This window comes from Sapajus apella, unplaced genomic scaffold, assembly GCF_009761245.1.
Source record: "Sapajus apella isolate SASKATOON/1434 unplaced genomic scaffold, GSC_monkey_1.0 scaffold174, whole genome shotgun sequence".
NCBI lineage: Eukaryota > Metazoa > Chordata > Mammalia > Primates > Cebidae > Sapajus > Sapajus apella.
The window spans coordinates 1,137,753-1,156,269 of NW_022437114.1; the positions used below are offsets into that span (position 1 = coordinate 1,137,753).

General features: G+C 44.5%; 1 protein-coding gene across 3 annotated transcripts in view; it reads right to left on the reverse strand.

The window, feature by feature from the left end:
- EEFSEC (eukaryotic elongation factor, selenocysteine-tRNA specific) overlaps window positions 1–18,517 on the reverse strand; it is a 257,463-nt gene that overhangs the window by 136,142 nt on the left and 102,804 nt on the right. For 2 of the 3 annotated variants that reach the window (XM_032267951.1, XM_032267954.1), the window contains exons 3-4: window positions 7,339–7,435; window positions 4,624–4,788 (exon numbers count right to left, since the gene is read on the reverse strand). In XM_032267951.1, the coding sequence (XP_032123842.1) occupies window positions 4,624–4,788; window positions 7,339–7,435 (262 nt within the window). The remainder of the gene's footprint in view (window positions 1–4,623; window positions 4,789–7,338; window positions 7,436–18,517) is intronic. The other variant, XM_032267952.1, reaches the window with a different exon arrangement.

An 18,517-nucleotide genomic window follows, 5' to 3' on the forward strand; every position in this document is an offset into this window, starting at 1 on the left:
AGGTCAGGAGTTCTGGACCTCAGGCTCTGCTGAAATGGGCTTTCATACATGCCAAAGCCCAGGCAAGGCCTCAGCAGAGCACAGCAGCATGGTCACAGAGCTGCCATGGGGACTGCAGGCCCTGCCCTGAAGCAGAGGCACCACTACCAGCCCAGGCGTCTCCTCTGGGACTCCTGTGGCATCAGGGCACAAGGCCAGGGCTGGGTCTTTAGAGCTGGATGAATGACTTCAAGTCCCAGCTCTGCTGTCCAGTTGCTTAAGGTCCTGGGTCTAGGTTCTTTCACTTGTGAGATGGGCATGCTAGGAAAGAAAGGAATGGGCAGCGCTGACCATCAGTATGCCACAGTTCTGTCATGTCACCCCCAGTAGCCCAAGATGGTGAGCAGGAGTATTGATTCCCTGCAAGGAAGCCAAAGCTCAGAGTTAAGGGACTGGCCAGGATCAGAAAGGACTTAAGTCTTTTTCTGATTTCTGTCCTTTCCATGCAAAATTTGTACATTTCCTAGGGCTGCCATAACAAATTACCACAAATTTGATATCATAAAACAACAAAATATTTCTTCTCTCACAGTTCTGGAGGCCAGAAGTCCAAATCAACATGTCAGCAGGGCTGGTTCCCATGGAGGCACCGAGGCAGACTCATCTCCATGCTTCTCTCCTGGCTTCTGGGAGCTGCCAGCAACCATGGGCACTCCTTGGCTTAGAACAACACAGCTCTAATCTCTGCCTTGGTCTTTACATAGATTTCTCTCTATGACTCTCCATGTCTTCTCCTTGTCTGTCTCTTATAAGGACACTGGTCATTGGACTTACGGCCCACCCTATTCTAGGATGATCTCTTCTTAAGAGCCTTACCTTGATTACATCTGCAAGACCCTTCTTCCAAAAAGGTCATATTCTGAGGTTCTGGGTAGACATATTTTTGGGGACTACAATGTAACCCACTGTAGTCTACCCTCTGGTACCCAAAATTTACATCCATCCCACATGCAAAATACATTCACCTCTTCCAACGTCCCCCAAACTCTCAGCCCATTAAATCATTAAGTCCAAAATCTCATCTAAATTATCATCAGCTCAAAAGTTCCTGATCTCATCATGTAAGTCACCTAATCAGGTAGGAGTGAGACTCTAGATATGGTTTATCCTGGGGCAAAATGCCTCTCCATCTGTCAACCTAGAAAACAAGTTACCTACTTCCAACATTCCAAAAGGGAGATGGTGGAAAAACTACAAGGGTCATTAATCCCAAGCAAGTTTAAAACACAGCAGGACAAATTCCATGAGGTTTCAGTATCTGAGACTGGCCTTCTGTGGCCACTCCATTAGCCTCTGCTTCTGTGTATGGCCCTGCCCTCAGAGCCATTCTTTCTTTTTTAGTTTTTGAAGGATAATATGTGTTTGTAGCTGAGTTGTTCTATCAGTGTGTTTCTTGCCTGTAGAATCCCAGAAGTCTGACAGCTTTTTATTCATTTGTCAAGTCTCTGTCCCTTTCAGTCCAGTGTTCTTGCTGGTATAAGATTCTCAAAATCCTTGAAGGCCTCTTATATACATCAAGGGGTCCATGCCATTAGCCAAGAGGGCTCTCCGCATATCCTTTCTATAGAAGTCTGTCTCTATTTCTGGCTGCCGCTAACTTGCTTGATTGGATCTGTGTGTCACACACCTCCTCTCTTCCGCAGAAGGTTGTCCAGGCTCACCTTTGGCCTTCTCTCCAAGACATGCTTTCTTAGCAGTGAATTTCCTAACCTGAACATCCTTTGCAATCCAGATGGACCAAGAATCTCCCAAATCATCAAGTGCTTATTCCTGTATGCTAACAGTTTCTTCCTCAATTGATTCATTTCTCCTCATGTTTTACTATAAACATCAATGGAGAAACAAGGTAGCATCTTCCATGCTTTGCTTAGAAATCTCCTTAATCAAATGTCTGAGTACATTGCTTACAAGTTCTGCTTTTCCTGACTAGTAAATTAAATCAGGCAGTAGACACCAAAAGTGTTAAAAAGTAGGTGGGGAAAAACAGGTGCACAAAAGCAAAAGGAGAATTAAATTTATATCTGCCAAGTACCTGCCATTTGCCCAAGTACTGAAGATCAGTAACTGGCATCCTGATAGGCAAGTTCTACCTTTATAAGGACAAAGAGGGTGGCCAAATAGCTTAGAACAGGACCCCACTTGAACATTCCTGCCTCCTTACCACTGCTGACTAGCTCTGCGTCAGCCCTTCTCCATGCCCTTGGCCGTAACATTGCAGCCACTGACTCTTATCAAAAACCTTTTTCTCCCTCTAGAATCTCAGGTACCCACAATTCAGTCTACCCCACTTCCCAGGAGCCCTCTTCTGACACCTCTTTCATACTCCCAGCTCCTCTCCCAAGCTGCAAGCACGTCTTCTCCCAGAGTAGAAGGGATACCAGGTCAGGGTGGCCGCCAGAGGTCTGACTTAGAGGGCACAGAGACTGGAAAGAAATTTAGTACTGATTCATTTTCTGTTCTAGCGAAGAATCTGCAAACAGTCACAAAAGTAATCTTCATTTCAGTAAATATAAACTAAGTCTACTTTTATAATTTTTTGCTTTATTTTTTAAGATTTGCATTTTCAGTCCCTGGCTTAAACTAGATTTTATTCAAGTAGTCTTTTTCTGGGACCAATGGTCTTCAGAGGAGGCTATGACAGTAGGTAGAGGAGGGAACTCTGACTCACAGTGTCCAGCTCTGGCTAGATTCCAGGGCTCCTTAGATATGGTGTGGCCCTGCCTTCTGACTCCCCCCACTTGATCCAAGGAGCCCTGGAACCTGGCCAGAGTTGAGTCCTATCTTTTGTTTGGTCCTTTCTGGTTAGGAGACTCTTCCTTAATACCCCCAGCCCCTGTAGGAGGAAGTAGGAGCCACACTGCTGTAAAATGAGCTGGGGGTTGAAACCTGAAGTTGCCTTCACTTGGGGGAACACTGTTCATGCCTGCCTTCCATGAAATGCCCCTTCTCTATACCCAACCATGCTGCTCTGGACCAGGGAGGGCATACACAAAGCATGGGTGCCAGCAGGGCCCCTCTCTACTTCCCGTACTCAGGCTAGGTGCTGCTATCGTGGTCCTCTCACCCAGTGAGTGACATGGTTCATTGTGTCAATTTAGCTGGGCCACAGTGTTCCAATTTTATTCCTGGTGTTTCTATGAAAGTGTTTTTAGATGAGATTAACAGTTAAATTGGTGGGTGTTGAGTAAAGCAGATGACCCCCATAATGTAGGTGGGCTTCATCCAATTGGTTGAAGGCCTTAAGAGCAAAAGGATTAACCTCCCCAGAGAAGAGGAGATTCTGCCAGCAAATGGCCTTCAAGCTGTAATTCTTCCCTAGGCCTCAATTCTGCCAGTCTACCCTGTAGATTTTGGACTTGCCAGGTTTTATAATAGTATAAGCCAATTCCTTAAAACACATATCTATTTATCTATCTGCATCAAATATTGGGTGCATTAGTTGGTGTTCTCCAGCAAAACAAAATCAATACGAGATACAGATATCTAAATATTTACATCTATGTATCTTTACCTGTGTATCTACAGATACCTAGATATCGGTATCTCCCACTGGCTTTGTTTCTCTGGAGCACCCTAACCAATACACCTAGTGAGCCAGATAACCTTAAAATGCCTCAACACAGCCTCCAGGTAGCCATTCCCAGTTAGCATGCAAACTGAAATCATGCACATTCAAGCCTCTCTAGCAGCTAGCTGAGTCCACAGGGCTGAGCCCCTCGACTTCCCTGCACTGCAGGCTCTTTAAGGATTAGAGAACTGCCCCGGATCCCAGCATTCCTGGCAAGGTCTCACAGGAGTTCTAACTAGCCTGTGTTCCCCACCTTTATTCTTGTTGAAGGGGAGGGCAGTCAGAGACGCTGTAAGTTACTCTTGTCCCATAAAGTAAAGCTATTAAAAATGCCTTCTGAATAAGGGGAATATCAAGGCACTAGACACATTTTAAATCAGAGCCAAGCCATTGTAGAAGGAAGGGTGACGGGGAGGCATCTGCCACTCATCCTCCTCACAGGTCTTCAGGAGGATAGCGCAGCATTTGCCGATGGCCATCAGGAGTGCAAAACTGACCTGGATTTCTTCCAGATTCTATGACTCTGAGCAACACAAGATTCACATCGTGCTTAATTTGAAATTATTGTGGTTAAGAAAAAGGTACCCAGGAATAACTCCACACATACTTGCCACTCTGACACACAGCTTTGGGGCAGAAAGGGAAGTTTGCCCTCCAGCAGCCGCACTTGTTGACCATGTGATCTCAAGCCCACCTCACCTTCTGGAGCCTCAGTTTCTTTATGTACACAGACCACCTACTTGGGAACACCTTCTTGTGGCACATCATAGGCCTTCAATAAACAGGTGTTATGAGAATTAGGGAGAGCAGCAGTCCTAGAATCAGAGGTGAGAGACTTGGAGCCAGGTGGGGCCAGGCAGCCAGAGGGTGGGAGCACAGGAGGGGAGATGGGGTGGAGCAGGTATTGCGAGTAACAGGAGAGGCACAGCAGGCTCAGCAGCTGAACAGGCAAAGGGATGGCCCCCCTCCCTTGCTGCCAGGGAGGAGGCCAGAAGGGAGGACAAGGAAAGACTGACCTTGAGGGCAGGAATCTCCACACTATCACCGAGGCTGATGGAGCCTGAGAGGATGGTCCCTGTCATCACAGTGCCTTGGCCTTTGATGGAGAAACAGTGGTCCACAGACATGAGGAACGGTCCCGAGGGGTCTCTCGTTGGGATGGAAATCTGGGACGTCAGGAGCTAGAAAAGAGAAACTGGTGCCACAGTCTGTGGGGTGAAGAGCCAGATGGGGCAGGGCAGAGGAAGGCAGAGGGTGTGGCTGACCAGCAGTTCATCAAGGCTGCCAAGGTGGATTCAGCTTAGAGGCCCATGCCCTGGAAAGGTGGCCTGGAGATCAAAACCACCAACTCCCTGGCTGCATTCCAAGCTTCTGACATGCTCTCAGCAATTTCCGCTCAGTCTGAAAAAAAGACACCTGGAGAAGCCTCTTCTGTCCTCTCCTGTGGGACAACTACAGTGATCTGTCCTGCCAGGCCCTCCATGCTGCAGCAGAGTAGCCACTAAAGGACACCCTGTCCTATTGCTCCCTGGCCTCATGCATTTCCCCAGCCTCCTGATGCCTTCAGAATTTAAGACTCTTCATCACCTAGCCCCTAGGTAACTTTAAGGCCTCATCTTCCACCACTCCCTGACTTATGTCAAAAGCCAGCCGCTGGCAGGCCTAAAGTTTTACCAGCTGGCTCAGCCTCACCTGTCCTCGCCAGCAATACCTACTCTGGACAGGCTTCTCTGTATGGTCACATTTTCCCTGCCCCCATCACCACAGCTAACACTCTACTGTGATCTCTCTATTGTCTCCCCCATAGGGTTGTGAGGGCTAGGTATCTCCAGTAGCTGGCACCGTGCCTATGAGAATGACAAGTGAAAGAAGAAACAAAGGGGATATAGGGAAAGGGAGGAGGAAAGGGTTGTTTCCAGGGGCAACTGCCTGTGTTGGTATGGGCAGGCCAGCTGTGTGGGTCCCAGGACAAGAGGTGTGAAGAGTGATGCAGAGCCTTTCTTCTCTGCCAGGGCAACCCCCTGCCATTTCTCCAAGTCCCAGCAGAGGCCGAGCTTGGGTCTCCTGTCTGCCAAAGGCCAGCACCACCCCACACAGCCTGAGGCTCTTGCCTTACTTCTCTGCAGACTCCGCATGCCTCAGCCTCACCAGCTGATTCTCCTCATGCCACCTGTGTGCCAGGAGATGCTGTCAGGGCTCATCACCATAAACAAATGAAAACAAAGACGAGGATTCCTTGTGTTTGCTACTTTTTCATTTCATAACGGAAGACTTGGCTGTCAAAAAAGTATTCAGTGGTGAATGTTCCAAAGTCTTAATCTTGTGATAACAATTCTTTTGGAAAAAGACTAGAGATTCCAAACAGGATTGGTCTGATTTATGCAGAGGCTTCTTAAAGGAATATACAAACATCTTTCATAGCAGCATTTTTGTAGATTTTGCTTTAACAAAAACAAATGCCCCAGGCTCCCAGACAAGTGCTCTCAGGAGCCTGATGAAAAAGTAAAAGCCTCACCCAGCAAACATTTGTTTTGCTAAGCTGACAAGGTCAGCACGTGTAACTCACAGAAATGGTGGCAATGCATGTACATGGTTACACCTCATCTTGGCTCTGCAGAGCCAGGTATAGGTGGACTGCAAAGCTGACCCCAACAATTGACCTGGGTTTGAATCCTAGCTCCACTATGTACTTGCTGTGAGACTTGGGTCAAGTTATTGAATCTCTTTGAACCTCAGACTCTTCCTTGGTAGATGGGGATAAATAATTTCAGACTCCTGAGTTTTTGTGAAGGTCAATAATCCTGTATGCAAAGAACTTAGTACAGTGCCTGGCCTGTAGACAACAATATCACTGTAATAGTAAGCACTGACATGGCACTGTTCCAAGCACATTATACATATTAACTCATTTAACCCTCATAACAACTCCATGAAGTATGTGCTATGATCTTCCAAGTGAGGGAATTGAGGCAAGACAGAGTAGATCATTTGCCTGCAGTCAGAGAGAGTGGTGGTGGAGCCAGCACTAGAACCGCAGTCCAGCCCCAGAGCCATGCATGTTGCCACTCCACCCCTCTGAGCTGTCCTGAGCACTCTGGAGGAACTCTGTGGCCCTATTCTCAGTGCTAACTTCCTTAGTGACAGCACCACCAGCACCCCCACACACCCTTCCTGATGGATGACTGGGCTCCCTCCCTGACCGCCAGCACAAGTTGGAAGAACAATCTGGGCCTCAGCCCCACAGCTTCCAAAAATAAGCCTCCCATCTTTGGTGGAGGCATCCAGGATGGAAGCTGTGTTGCCCCTGCTCCTGGGCCCACGTCCTTCACCCCTGCCTTGCTGGCCCCCAGCCCAGGTGGGGTACTGGAGGGGCTGATACAGTCTGAAGGACTGGAATGGATGCCACGGTGCCAGGGTTCCAGATGGGTGGGAGCTGCTTTGTCTCAGTGGAGGTATGACAAGAGAAAGGAAAAAGCGAGGCATAGCAAGGTGTGACGAGCTCTGCAGACTCTCTGGCTGGAGAGTGAGTCGGGCTTCGGTGAACCTTAGGAACCCTAGTTTGAGGGAGGTGGGGGAGTTGTGCTAAGGTGTGAGCAGAGAGATTAATGGTACCAACCAAGTCCTCTTGCTAGGGCTGCCTCTCTTTCTTTCCCAGGGGAGTGGGGGACACAAAGGGGCCTGCCTGAGCATGGCTGGGGCTAAAGGACAACCTGATTTCAAGCTGACAATACCTCAATGAGTTCTGGAATGCCCTGTGGAGCTTCAGTTTCAGGGGCCTCTGGTCCCCCTGGCTTGGCTGCCACGGGTATAATCGGTGCACCTCGAAACCTGAAATGAAAAATCAGTCACATCACAGTACAGAGATCAGCAACATGGACACAAAGCATGTCCAAGCAGCACCTGGCACAGTACCAAGTGTGAAGAGCATCCTCTCCTCCCCCCATCAACTGAGCCTAGAAGATAGCACCGCTGTTCTCGCATGTGGCAGATGATGCAATGGAGGCCCCAAAGGGAAATGCCCTGCATTAGACATCAGAATTTTAAAGCACTCTCTTGATACTAAGCTCCACTTTCAGATCCCTCCCTAAGGAGGCAGCAGTGATCCTGGCCCCTAGGATTCTGAATAAAAGAATTCCTTGAAGAAGACCAATAAATACATCCCAGGCTTCGGAAGAGATGCAAGAAATAATGGTGACCAAAAAGTCCCTGCAGACGTACCTGGAAGCACATTTCTACAATCCCAGTTTCTGATGTGGTGCCTAAACTCTGATTCTTGCCTAAGCTCTACTGAGAAAGCCCCTGCATCTTTAAGAAGACATACTTATTCTGCGCGGACATTTATCTTTTTTATTTTTTTAAAAAAGGAACGCTGTAAGGGGAAAAAAACAGAAGGAAAAAGAAAGTAAATAACCCCAAATCCCATCATTGTGGTATATTTTCTGCCAACCATGGTTTTTCCATGCTTTGCCAAGGGATTCTTTTATTTATATTTTGGTTATAGTATGCACACAATTTCATATCCTGTTAGTTTATTTACCATTATATCACAAAGAACTTTCTGTTGAATGAGAGCAACAATAACAACTTACATGGCTGAGCCATGCCTATAATATGAGGTTTAAATGAAAGCATCTACAACACATGATGGAACTGCCACCATCTTATAGATGAGAAAATGAGGCTTAGAGAATCTAATTGATTTGCTCCAAGTTGTTGGCTATAAACCTCAGAGCCAAATTTGAACCTACCCCATCTGAGTCTGAAGCTAGGGCTCTCAGCCTCTTTGTCACACTTTTCCCTGCCTGACCTGTTCTTTCATTGTTGACACCTGCACAATGGCATGATCCAAAATTGTACATGCTTTCTCCCATAACTTATTTGTGATATTTCAAAATTTTCACTATTATAAATTATACTGTGATAAACATGTTAGCGGACATGAATGATTTTTTTTTTTTTTTGCCTTGACTTAGGGATAAATTCATGGGGTGTAAATTTTTTTGCCTTGGCTTTGGGACAAATTCATGGGGTATTTCACTGAAAGATCAGCGAAATGATACAGCAAGGACATCTGAAAAGCCCTCTTCCATGGAAGCAAAGAACACTGGCAAAAATGATCAGAATCAACTTATTCAGAACTTGGCTTGAGCAAACTGTGGAGTGTTTATTCAAGAAGAGTCTCAATAAGACCAGGTGTGAGCTTTTGATGTTTTAACTTGCCTTCTTCCTATCTACCTCTCCCCAACTCTGCAGCAGTCTTGAAAACCAACACTTGCAATACTAGTGAAAACCAGGAGCCTTCCAGGCACTGAAAGGGGCAGAAAGGGTTTAAGTTCCTTCAAAGCCCTTCTCCCAAAGAACCATAATTATTTTCCTGTCTGGTGGTTCCCTGGAAGGCCCTACTCACAATGCTATCTTTATTTGACCTGTCTTGGACCTTGCTCAGTACAAATAGTGTTTTCCCTGGGGGAATTTGTTGAAAATAATCAGAGGTAACTGTTTAACAACACAGCAGCCTGATGGAAGCTGTGATGCTTAATAGCCAAAAACTTCCCACATTTTGTGAAAAATATTAATCTACACTTTCAAGAATCTCAATAAACTCTAAGTAGGATAAACTCAAAGACACCCGGACCTGGCACATTACAATCTAACTGTTGAAGGCTAAAGACAAAGAGAATCTTGAAGCTATCAAGAAAGAAGTGACTTCATCATGTACAAGGAATCCATAATAATATTAGCAGCTGGTGTCTCAGAAGAAATCATGGAAACCAGAAGGTATCAGGATAATATATTCAAATAAGTGAAAGTTAAAAATAAAGAAAAAAAGAAAAAATCTGTCAACCAAGAATTTTATATGCAGTAAAAAGTATGTTACAAAAAAATGAAGGGAAACATGGAATCACCACATGACCCAGCAATTCCACTCCTAGATATATATCCAAAAACAACAGAAAACAGATACTCAAATAAATATATATCCATGCATGTCCACTGTAGCACTATTCACAATAGCCAAAAAGTAGAAACATCTCAAATGTCCATCAATAGATGAATGGATACACAAACTGTGGTGTGTATATATACACAACAGAATATTATTCAGACATAAAAAGACATGAAGCATTCAATACTTACTTCAATGTGAATGAACCACAAAAACATTTTGCTAGGTGAAAGAAGTCAGATACAAAAGGTCACATATTGTGTAATTCCATTTATATAAAATATCAGAATAGGTAAGTCCATAAAGACAGAAAGCAGATTAGTAGTTCCCAGACTGGTGGGGCACAGAGAAGGAGGAGCAAAAGGCTTAATGAATATGGTTTCCTGTTGGTGTAATGAAAATGTTCTGGATTAGTGATGCTGGTTGTACAATTCTTTTCATATTGAAAGTATGAATTTCCTGGTATATGAATTATATCTCAATTATAAACAAAATAGATTGAAAGGTTTTCTACCTTTTCCACCACCACAATGAACATCTAAGATGCCTATTTCACTGTACATATAACAAAATAGTCTTTTTAAAATTATTTTTAATATATGCTTCATTTTAATTTCCATTTCCTTAATAAATAAGCCATACAATGTTGAACCACTTCCAACTGTTTGTTTACCCAAAGTATTTTCAGAAGACATTTCTGTAGTACTTCTAGTTCTCAAGTTTGTTTCCTCCAGGAAGAGCCACCCTTACCTTCCCCTGACACTGAGGCCTGCTCTAAGGGCTTCTCTGTATATAGTTTAGCATGCAACCCAGTGGGAGTGACAGAAGGGGACAGGACCCTTTACCAAGCACCAACAGTACAAGCAATTGTGCTAGGAGCTTTCCATTCCCCATCTCCTCATCACATTCCTGTAAAATGGTGTTCTTCTTCCTCCCCTTATTTCATAGAAGAGCATCCTAAAAGCTTGGCCAGCTTTGGTAGCTTGTTCCAGGCCACAGGCTAATGAGTGGTGGGGCTGTGATTTAAAGCCAACTCTGAGTTTACTTTCCACTTGAGACTATCATGGGAACAATCCTCCATCAGCCTGGGTTAGAGGCAAGGGCATGTGTCTCTTCTCAAATCCATATGAGAATTTGGAAAGTAGCTGATCTTCAAAGATCAGGGAACAGCCCTCTCAAGGGTTTTGTTAATCTGATATAGACTTATATATATGTAATTTTAGTTCTCAAACCAATGAAAGAATGATAGCTATAATTATAGTACCCAATATTAAAATAATTTGCTATCACTTTCAAATTGCAGACATAAATGTATTGAATCTTTAACAACACTCTGTGGCAGGAAGAACTGCTGTCATCATTCCCATATTCAGGGTCATATATTCATTCTCCAAATATTGGTGAAGCTCCCACCATGCACACAGCACTTGGCCAGGTGCTTTTACATGACTCTATTTAATCCTCACAGCAGTGATGTCAGGGATTATATCATCATTTTAGAGATGAGGAAACTGAGGCACAGAAAGGGCAAATGACTACTAAAGGGTCACATGTGAAGCACGTGGCAGAAGTAAGGAGGAATCCAGAGCTCAGCACTCTGTTCCAGAGCCCTGCCCTTCCCACGGTGCTGGGATCCCCAGGACGTCTTCTAACATCCCTTCCCCAGGGACACCAACTCAGAAGATGGCATCACTGGTCTTTCAAAACACAAGACCAGAGGATGGAGCCAGTGTCAGCCTGGGCACTGAGAGTGAATGACAAGACATCAACGTTGCTCTGCTCCCTCCCCTCATCCTCCTCTCTCAGGGTTGACCAGTACATAGACCAATTGTCCCACATCCTGTTCACAAGCTTTGTCAAATTTGTGTGCCACCTGCGCTATTCTTTGTTCATTTATTTTCCTTAAAAGAATTCATGTTCTTACTTAAATATATTTGTTTTAAAATGCAATTTCATGTCACTATGTAAATGGAAAACCACCACATGCCACAAATAAAAAGTAGAGTATAAGTCCTCCCACCGCCAGCCACTTTAAGGACCCATGCAGCAATGCTCTACACTCCCGCTGCATAACCTGCGCCTGGCTCCTAGGATGCCGAATGCCCAGGCTGGGGAAACAGCTTGATGCGCACAGGCCATCCTCAAGAGGTGAGTACTTCCTGCACTTTTGCCTTCTGACCTTTATGCTGAACCTGGTTATGCTGTACACTTGGTAATGCCCGTTATAAGTTTCACCGTAACAACATAATTTAATTTAATATCATGAAGCAACAGCGTGAAAATAGCTGTTTCTATGAAAACTAAATTGAATGCTCTGGAAAGGTGTGATAAAGACAAATCTCTTTAAATCTGGTGTTAAATTAGGTGTGGATAAGAAAACCCTAAAAGACTTGTGAGGAGGTTGTGTGAAATCAGAAAAATTCTGTACTCAGACTTCGCAAATCTTGCTTCACTGATTGTGGGCAGTGCACCGCATTTGGGAGTGGTTTACAGATGAAAGATAACTTGGAGCTCTAGTTAGTGGGCTCATCCTGGAAGAAAAGATGGGCTGGACAGGATATATCCCAGCAAGTGAAAGGTGGAACAAAGCCATGGAGACCCTCTGGAGAGCATCTGAGCAAAGAGAAGGAAATTGCTGCTCAAACCCTCACAACAAAATTAGAATCAGTCACTAAGGCTTTCTCTGGGAAATCTTACTAGCGAGCACCTCCGCAACACTGGGAAAACTGCGCAAACCTAGATGTGACCAAGAGAAACAATCACATACAAAGAAAGTATGCCACACTTGTATAGAAAAAAAGTCAGAATGATCACAGTTGCTGCCCACACTGATGAGACTGGAGCCCGCACACTACAACTTTTCTTTATCGCCAAATCAGCAAACTCTAGAGCTTTCAAAAACATAAATATTGGGCCAGGCATACTGGCTCATGCCTGTTATACCAGCACTTTGAGAGGCAGAGGCAGGAGAATCACTCAAGGCCAGGAGTTCTATACCAGCCTGGGCAACATAGAGAGAGCCTGTCTATAAAACAAGTGTTAAAAATTACCCAGGTGTGGTAGCACATGCCTGCAGTCCCAGCTTCTCAAGGGCTGAAGCAGAAAGATTGCTTGAGCCCAGGAGTTCAAGGTTATAGCGAGATCCAGACTAGGCAACAAAGTGAGACGGTCTCAAAACTAAATACATACTAAGAAGGAAATAAAGAATATAGCTTACTTAACTGTACTCACACCAAATGAATTAAAGATAACATATAGATTGTGATTATATATGGAAAATTGAAATTATAAATGATACAAAAAACAAACATTCTTCAAAAGCACAGCCTGAAGAAGAGGAGGCAGGCTCGAATTCAGAACACTAATCCACACTCAGCCAAGAAGCCTCAGGCTAGCCTGGCCCGGTTGCCAGTGTCTTGGTGCTGAGGAGGAAGGGGAGGCACAATGCTGCAAACGTCGTATTTCTTCTGTAACAGCTTTGATTGCTGATTTTATTAAGTAAATATGCATGTATATGTTTTAAGTTAAAATATTATGTTTAATGTATGAATGTGTCATTTTTTTATGATTCTCTGCTTTAACGGACTTTTTTGATTAACCAACCACAGTCCAATCTCAGGAGACAAGAAATCTTCTACTACTGTAGCTACAAAAATAAACACAAAGAAAACAAAATAGAGCTATTAAATTCTAGCTAGATACTATTACCTGCTGAAGGCACTGAGCCTGCTTAAAAAGTTAGAGAAACCTTTAAGACACAACAGTACCAATGTGAGACATTTTTCTGACTCAATAAAAGAGATTTAAAGATAACTAAAGAAGGATTAACTTTCTCTAATAACTCATTGCAATTTTGCCACATTCAAGCACAGTCACAGATGCATCTTGTGTGACACATGGTGCATGTCCCTCACTCTGAGTAATACTGCCTTCATCTTCCTCGGACCCTCAGCCATCCCCTCACATTCTCGCACTGTGGCCCCAAACAGAAGCTGGGTGAATGATCCAGCCCAGGAAGAGGCATGTGAGGAGAAGAGCCCAAGCTCACTGCCAGGTCTACAGGGCCTCCCAGGCCCCTCCCAGGCTGACACCCTGGCCCTGGCCCCAGTCTCCAGCCCCTCCATGCATTTCTCTGGACTCACATCCAGAGCCTCCTCTCTTCTTGGGACAAAAGTCCTCTTGCTTGACACCCCCACCCTGCCACTTTCAATCAAGATCCAATTTCTCCTTCTTCTCATATTTCAAAACAAATCCCACTTCTTTTTACCCACCAGAGCTTATGGCTGATTTTCTTACAAGGTCACTTCTGTCTCCTTCCCTTTTAAGTGCAGGACATTTACTAAGCACCTCCTCTGCGCCAGGCTCCATAAAACGTGCACAGCAAACACACAAAAGGCTCCCAAGAGCAATGGGGGTGAGGGGCTGGGACACCAGCCCACGGTGCAAATTCCATGTCACACTAAGAGGAATGGGGGCCAGGGTTTGGGGAAGCACGGCAGAGAAGAAATTCCTGAAGGTCAAGAGCAGCTCCCAGTGGTCAACTCAGTGCTCTTCCCTCGCCCTTCCTTTCCTCTGTGGCATCCTTTCCTCCTCGCTGACAACCCCATACCTTTATTCCTATGGCCCTTGACTATCCTTCGTCTCCGTGAGAGGCCCTTCTTCATCACTCAACCACCCATGGCAGGCCTCCCCAAAGACTGGCCTGAGAGCCCAGCTCTTTCCCTACCTGCTGATGATGGAGGCCATGGCCCCTTTGTGGGCCATTCCCAAACCGCATCTCCAGCCAAGTCCCCTTCCCAGCACTCCAGTTCTACCCTGCCATCTGCTACCAGGCAGCCTCCTCACCCCTAATTCCTGGCCTCTGAAGTGGCATGGCATTGCCCTGGCCTCTGAATTAGTCCTCTCTGACTGCATGGTCACTGATGTCTCTCATCAGTCACTGCATCTGTTGGGTTCTCCTCTTAGGATTTGGCTCTAATCTATCCTGATTTTCATTCTTAACGGGTTCCACTCTGGGTCAGGCTCTTCTCACTTCAGGCCTCCCAACTTCTCTCCAAAGTGTGTGCACAGATCACAGCTGTTAGCACCTTCCAGCAACACCACTCTGAGGTACCGGCTTTCTCCCCTCCCCACTCTCAGGGCTCTGTGACTGCCCTGGGATGAAGCCCAGGCCCAAGGTGGTGCACGAGGCCCCCCTGGGTCTGCCCATCTCCCCATACTGGCTCATCTCAGCAAAAGCCCTGGGTATCTGGGTTTTTTAAACTCAAGCTCACACTGTTGCTCTCACCTCCTTCCCCTCCTCTCCTAGGCAAACCTCACCCCGGCAATGACAGCCTGAAGCAGGATTCCAGCAAGAAACCTAGGACTAATTTCCATTCCACAGCCGGTTCACCTCACTCAGCCTCCATTTCCCTGTCCAACAGGAGATGGCATGACCTAGATCACAGGGTTGTCTCCCAGACTGAATTGGCTAACATGTGTAAAAGTGCCATTTGGAACTCGCAAGGAACCCTGGGAACTGCAGTAACCACCAGCCATCTGTACCAGCACACCAGCCACAGAAGGCAGCACCCTTTCCCAGTGGTCAGTTCCTTGGCATGCACTCCATATTTTGAACCTCACCCCTGCTTAGTCATCACATGCCCTTCTAGAATTAGTCCTTATTCCTGACTCTGTCAATCAGCTCTAGAGTAGCTCAGACACGATGCATTACCCCCACAGAAGTGGCAGGGCTAGGTCTTTGCCTTGAGAAAGGCAATACCCAGAAGGAGAAAAGAGAGCCTGGAGAGGGAAGGAGAGAGAGAAAAAGAATTCACAAAGGAAGGCACAGTGAGGAGAGTGAAGGAAAAAGGAAAAGGAAAAAATAACACTGCGGAAGAAAGAGAAGAAGAAAAGAAACACAGGAGTGAAAACAAGGGACAGGGAGGAAAAGAACTCAGACTTCTCTGAGACCTGCTCTGTACCAGCCATCAGCCTTGGCATACCATCGCAATAGCCCATGGGCAGAGGCTCAGGCACCATGTTCAGAGAAGCTATGACTTGCCCAGGGAACCCAGGGAGTAAGTGGCTGGTCTGCAGGAGTCCAGAATCCAGGCCTCTCCCACAGGAGAAAGAGATGGGTAGGAGAAAAATCTATTCTTAGCAGGGAGCAGGGGCTCCAACCACAGAGCTGCCCAAGCCAAGACCCAGCCATGTACACTGGCTCTGCTTCCATACCCTGAGCCTGAGGCTCAGAGAGACACTGAAGGGTAGGAACGTGCATGAGGAATTCCAGAGATTACCCATAAAGCTTTTGGAAATTCAATTATCTTTATCCAAACCCTTTGGGCAACATACAGTAACAGAACATAACAGTGTGCTGGGCCAGGTGTTTGGCCCTGTCCCAGACTCAAGAGAAGCTGGTCTTTCTGATACCCTGAACATTCTACATAGGGCACCCTGGCTTCTGGCTGTACAATGGAAACCCAGCCCCATGGAGCCCTGGGGAGTAGAGTTTAACAGCCCCTGGACTGGTGTCTGGGTTCTAGGAGTACAAGGGGCTCCAGCCAGAGACAGCAGACACATAGCTCTGCAGTGCAGGCAGGAGCTGACCTGGAGCTCATTTAGGGACTTCTGTCCCTGTCATCCCACTGTTTCCTCCAGACTTCCTTGGCAGCTATAGTAGGTTGTGGTGCTTGCTGGACCTAGATGTGCTGACTGTGCATGCAGGCTGACATTTGTTAGCACACAAAAAAAGTTTCAGATAAGTTAATACACACACACACACACACACACACACACACACACACACGTATACACACACATATATTCATATGTCTATATATATATGAATTTATAACCCATATAAAGATATATAAACAAGTAAAATATAATTTTAGGTTTGATATAGATTTCAAAACAACCTCAACATTTATCAAGTCTCACTTTTCTCAGTATTCAAGCCAGATGCAAAACCTACCTCTGAGGAAACTAAGAATCCAACTGATTCCATGAACCATGTATGGGAAACATCTAGGACAGTACCAAGCACACAGCAGGTGCTCCACATGCTACAGCTATTATTCCTACACATCCACGGTGTGCCAGGCTCCATGTCAAATGCTCCCTCTTATTAGACGCTGTGAGACTGAACTTTTCAGCTCCCCTTTTACAAAGGAAGAAATAGCAGCTCAGAGAGATGGAGTGAGTCACCCAAGCACACATAGTCAGTCAGCCATAAAGCTAATATGGAAAACACACCTAGTCAGAATCCACTCAATAGCAGAGAAATCCCTTGAGACTGGCATTCAACCCATCCCCAGGGAGGGAGTCAGGATCAATGGAGTCCCTGGTGGGCTACAGGCAGAGGGCTCTGGCTAAAACAGAGAGAAGGAAATAGAAAGTGTTTAAAAAGCAGGAAGAAACACAAATGGAGTCTGTATCAAGGATGCTGTCAGATGATAACATTTAGTGGAAAAATAAACAGAAAAGCCTAGAACACAGAACAGTGTCAATGTTGTGATAACAACTACCTCAAATTATGTACATGCAGGAAAAACTGACAGGGATCCTGGGGGAAAAACACTTTAATTTGATGCATTGAAAAGATTGTGGGTACATTTTTATCTTCTATTTTGATTTCTGTTAACATTGATAAATGCTTATGCAAGAGTAATTTTAAATGCTTTCAGAGATAAAGAAATCACAAAGAAAAACAATCAAAGAGTTTGACTATACAAAAATTAGAAACTTCTGTATGTCAAAAAAGCAACTAAAATTGAAAGACAACAAATGCCGAAGACTTATTTGTAGCAAATATGATAGGAAAAGGGTTAACAGCAATATCTTTAGTAGTATTAAACACTACTGATACTCAAAAAAAGCATTAAAATTGCAAGAGGCACACAGACAAAATTTTTATATGGGCATAATTCCCACATACAAAAGCACAAATGTTTAAAACACTTAAGGAATTAAAAAACCATATATTAAAACAAGAATAAAATACTATTTCTAATAAGTTACCATTTCTACTAAAATGCCATCTTCTACTATCTTTCAAGTACATTTAAAAAATATAAATTAAAGTCATCTGCTGACATCTGTGTAAAAATGTACAATACTTCTGGAAAATAATATGGCAAGGCACAAAAAAAGGTTTAGAAATGTTCAGACCCTTTGATGTATTAATCTCACACCTATCATGAGGAAAAAAGTGAAAATACAGTTTAATGATGTACAAAGATGTTCACCCCAAGGCTTTATTTTTAAGAACAGAAACTTAATCCAGTCTAATAGGTCAACAGAGTAGTGGTTATGTGAGCAAATGCTATGTAAAATGTTAAGTAATAAAAGCAGAAATAAAAATGTACATCGTATTTTTATTTCTGTAAAAAAAAATTGTAGCCTCACAACTACAATTTTATGTTAAGAAAAGGAGGGAGGAGGACTCTACAAAGTTGCAGGATACAAGTTCAAAAACCAGGTGTGTTTCTATCCATCAACAATGAACAATCCAAAATAAATTAAGAAAATAATTCCTTTACAATTGCATTCTAAAAGAATCCAATACTTAGGAATAAAACTAAGAGACAAAAGTCTCTTAGTTTTATATGCTAAAAACTACAAAACACTGCTAAAAAAAAATTAAAGATGACCTAAATAAAAAGATATGCTATGTTCACAGATTTAAAGATTTAATGCTGTTAAGATGTCACTACTAACCCAAAGAGATCTACAGATGCAATGAAATACCTATGAAAATCCAACAACCGCCAAGATGGCCGAATAGGAACAGCTCTGGAGTGCAGTTCCCAGCAAGAACACGGAGGGTGAGTGTTTACCACATCTCCAAATGAATGTTTACTGCCCACAAACAAGGAGATTCCCAGGCAGAAAAGCGCCATGAATCTCCAGCATGGCTGTTTCAGCCGGTGCAGCAGGTCTCCGCACAAAAACTCACACAAATCTGGGTGGCCGTTTCA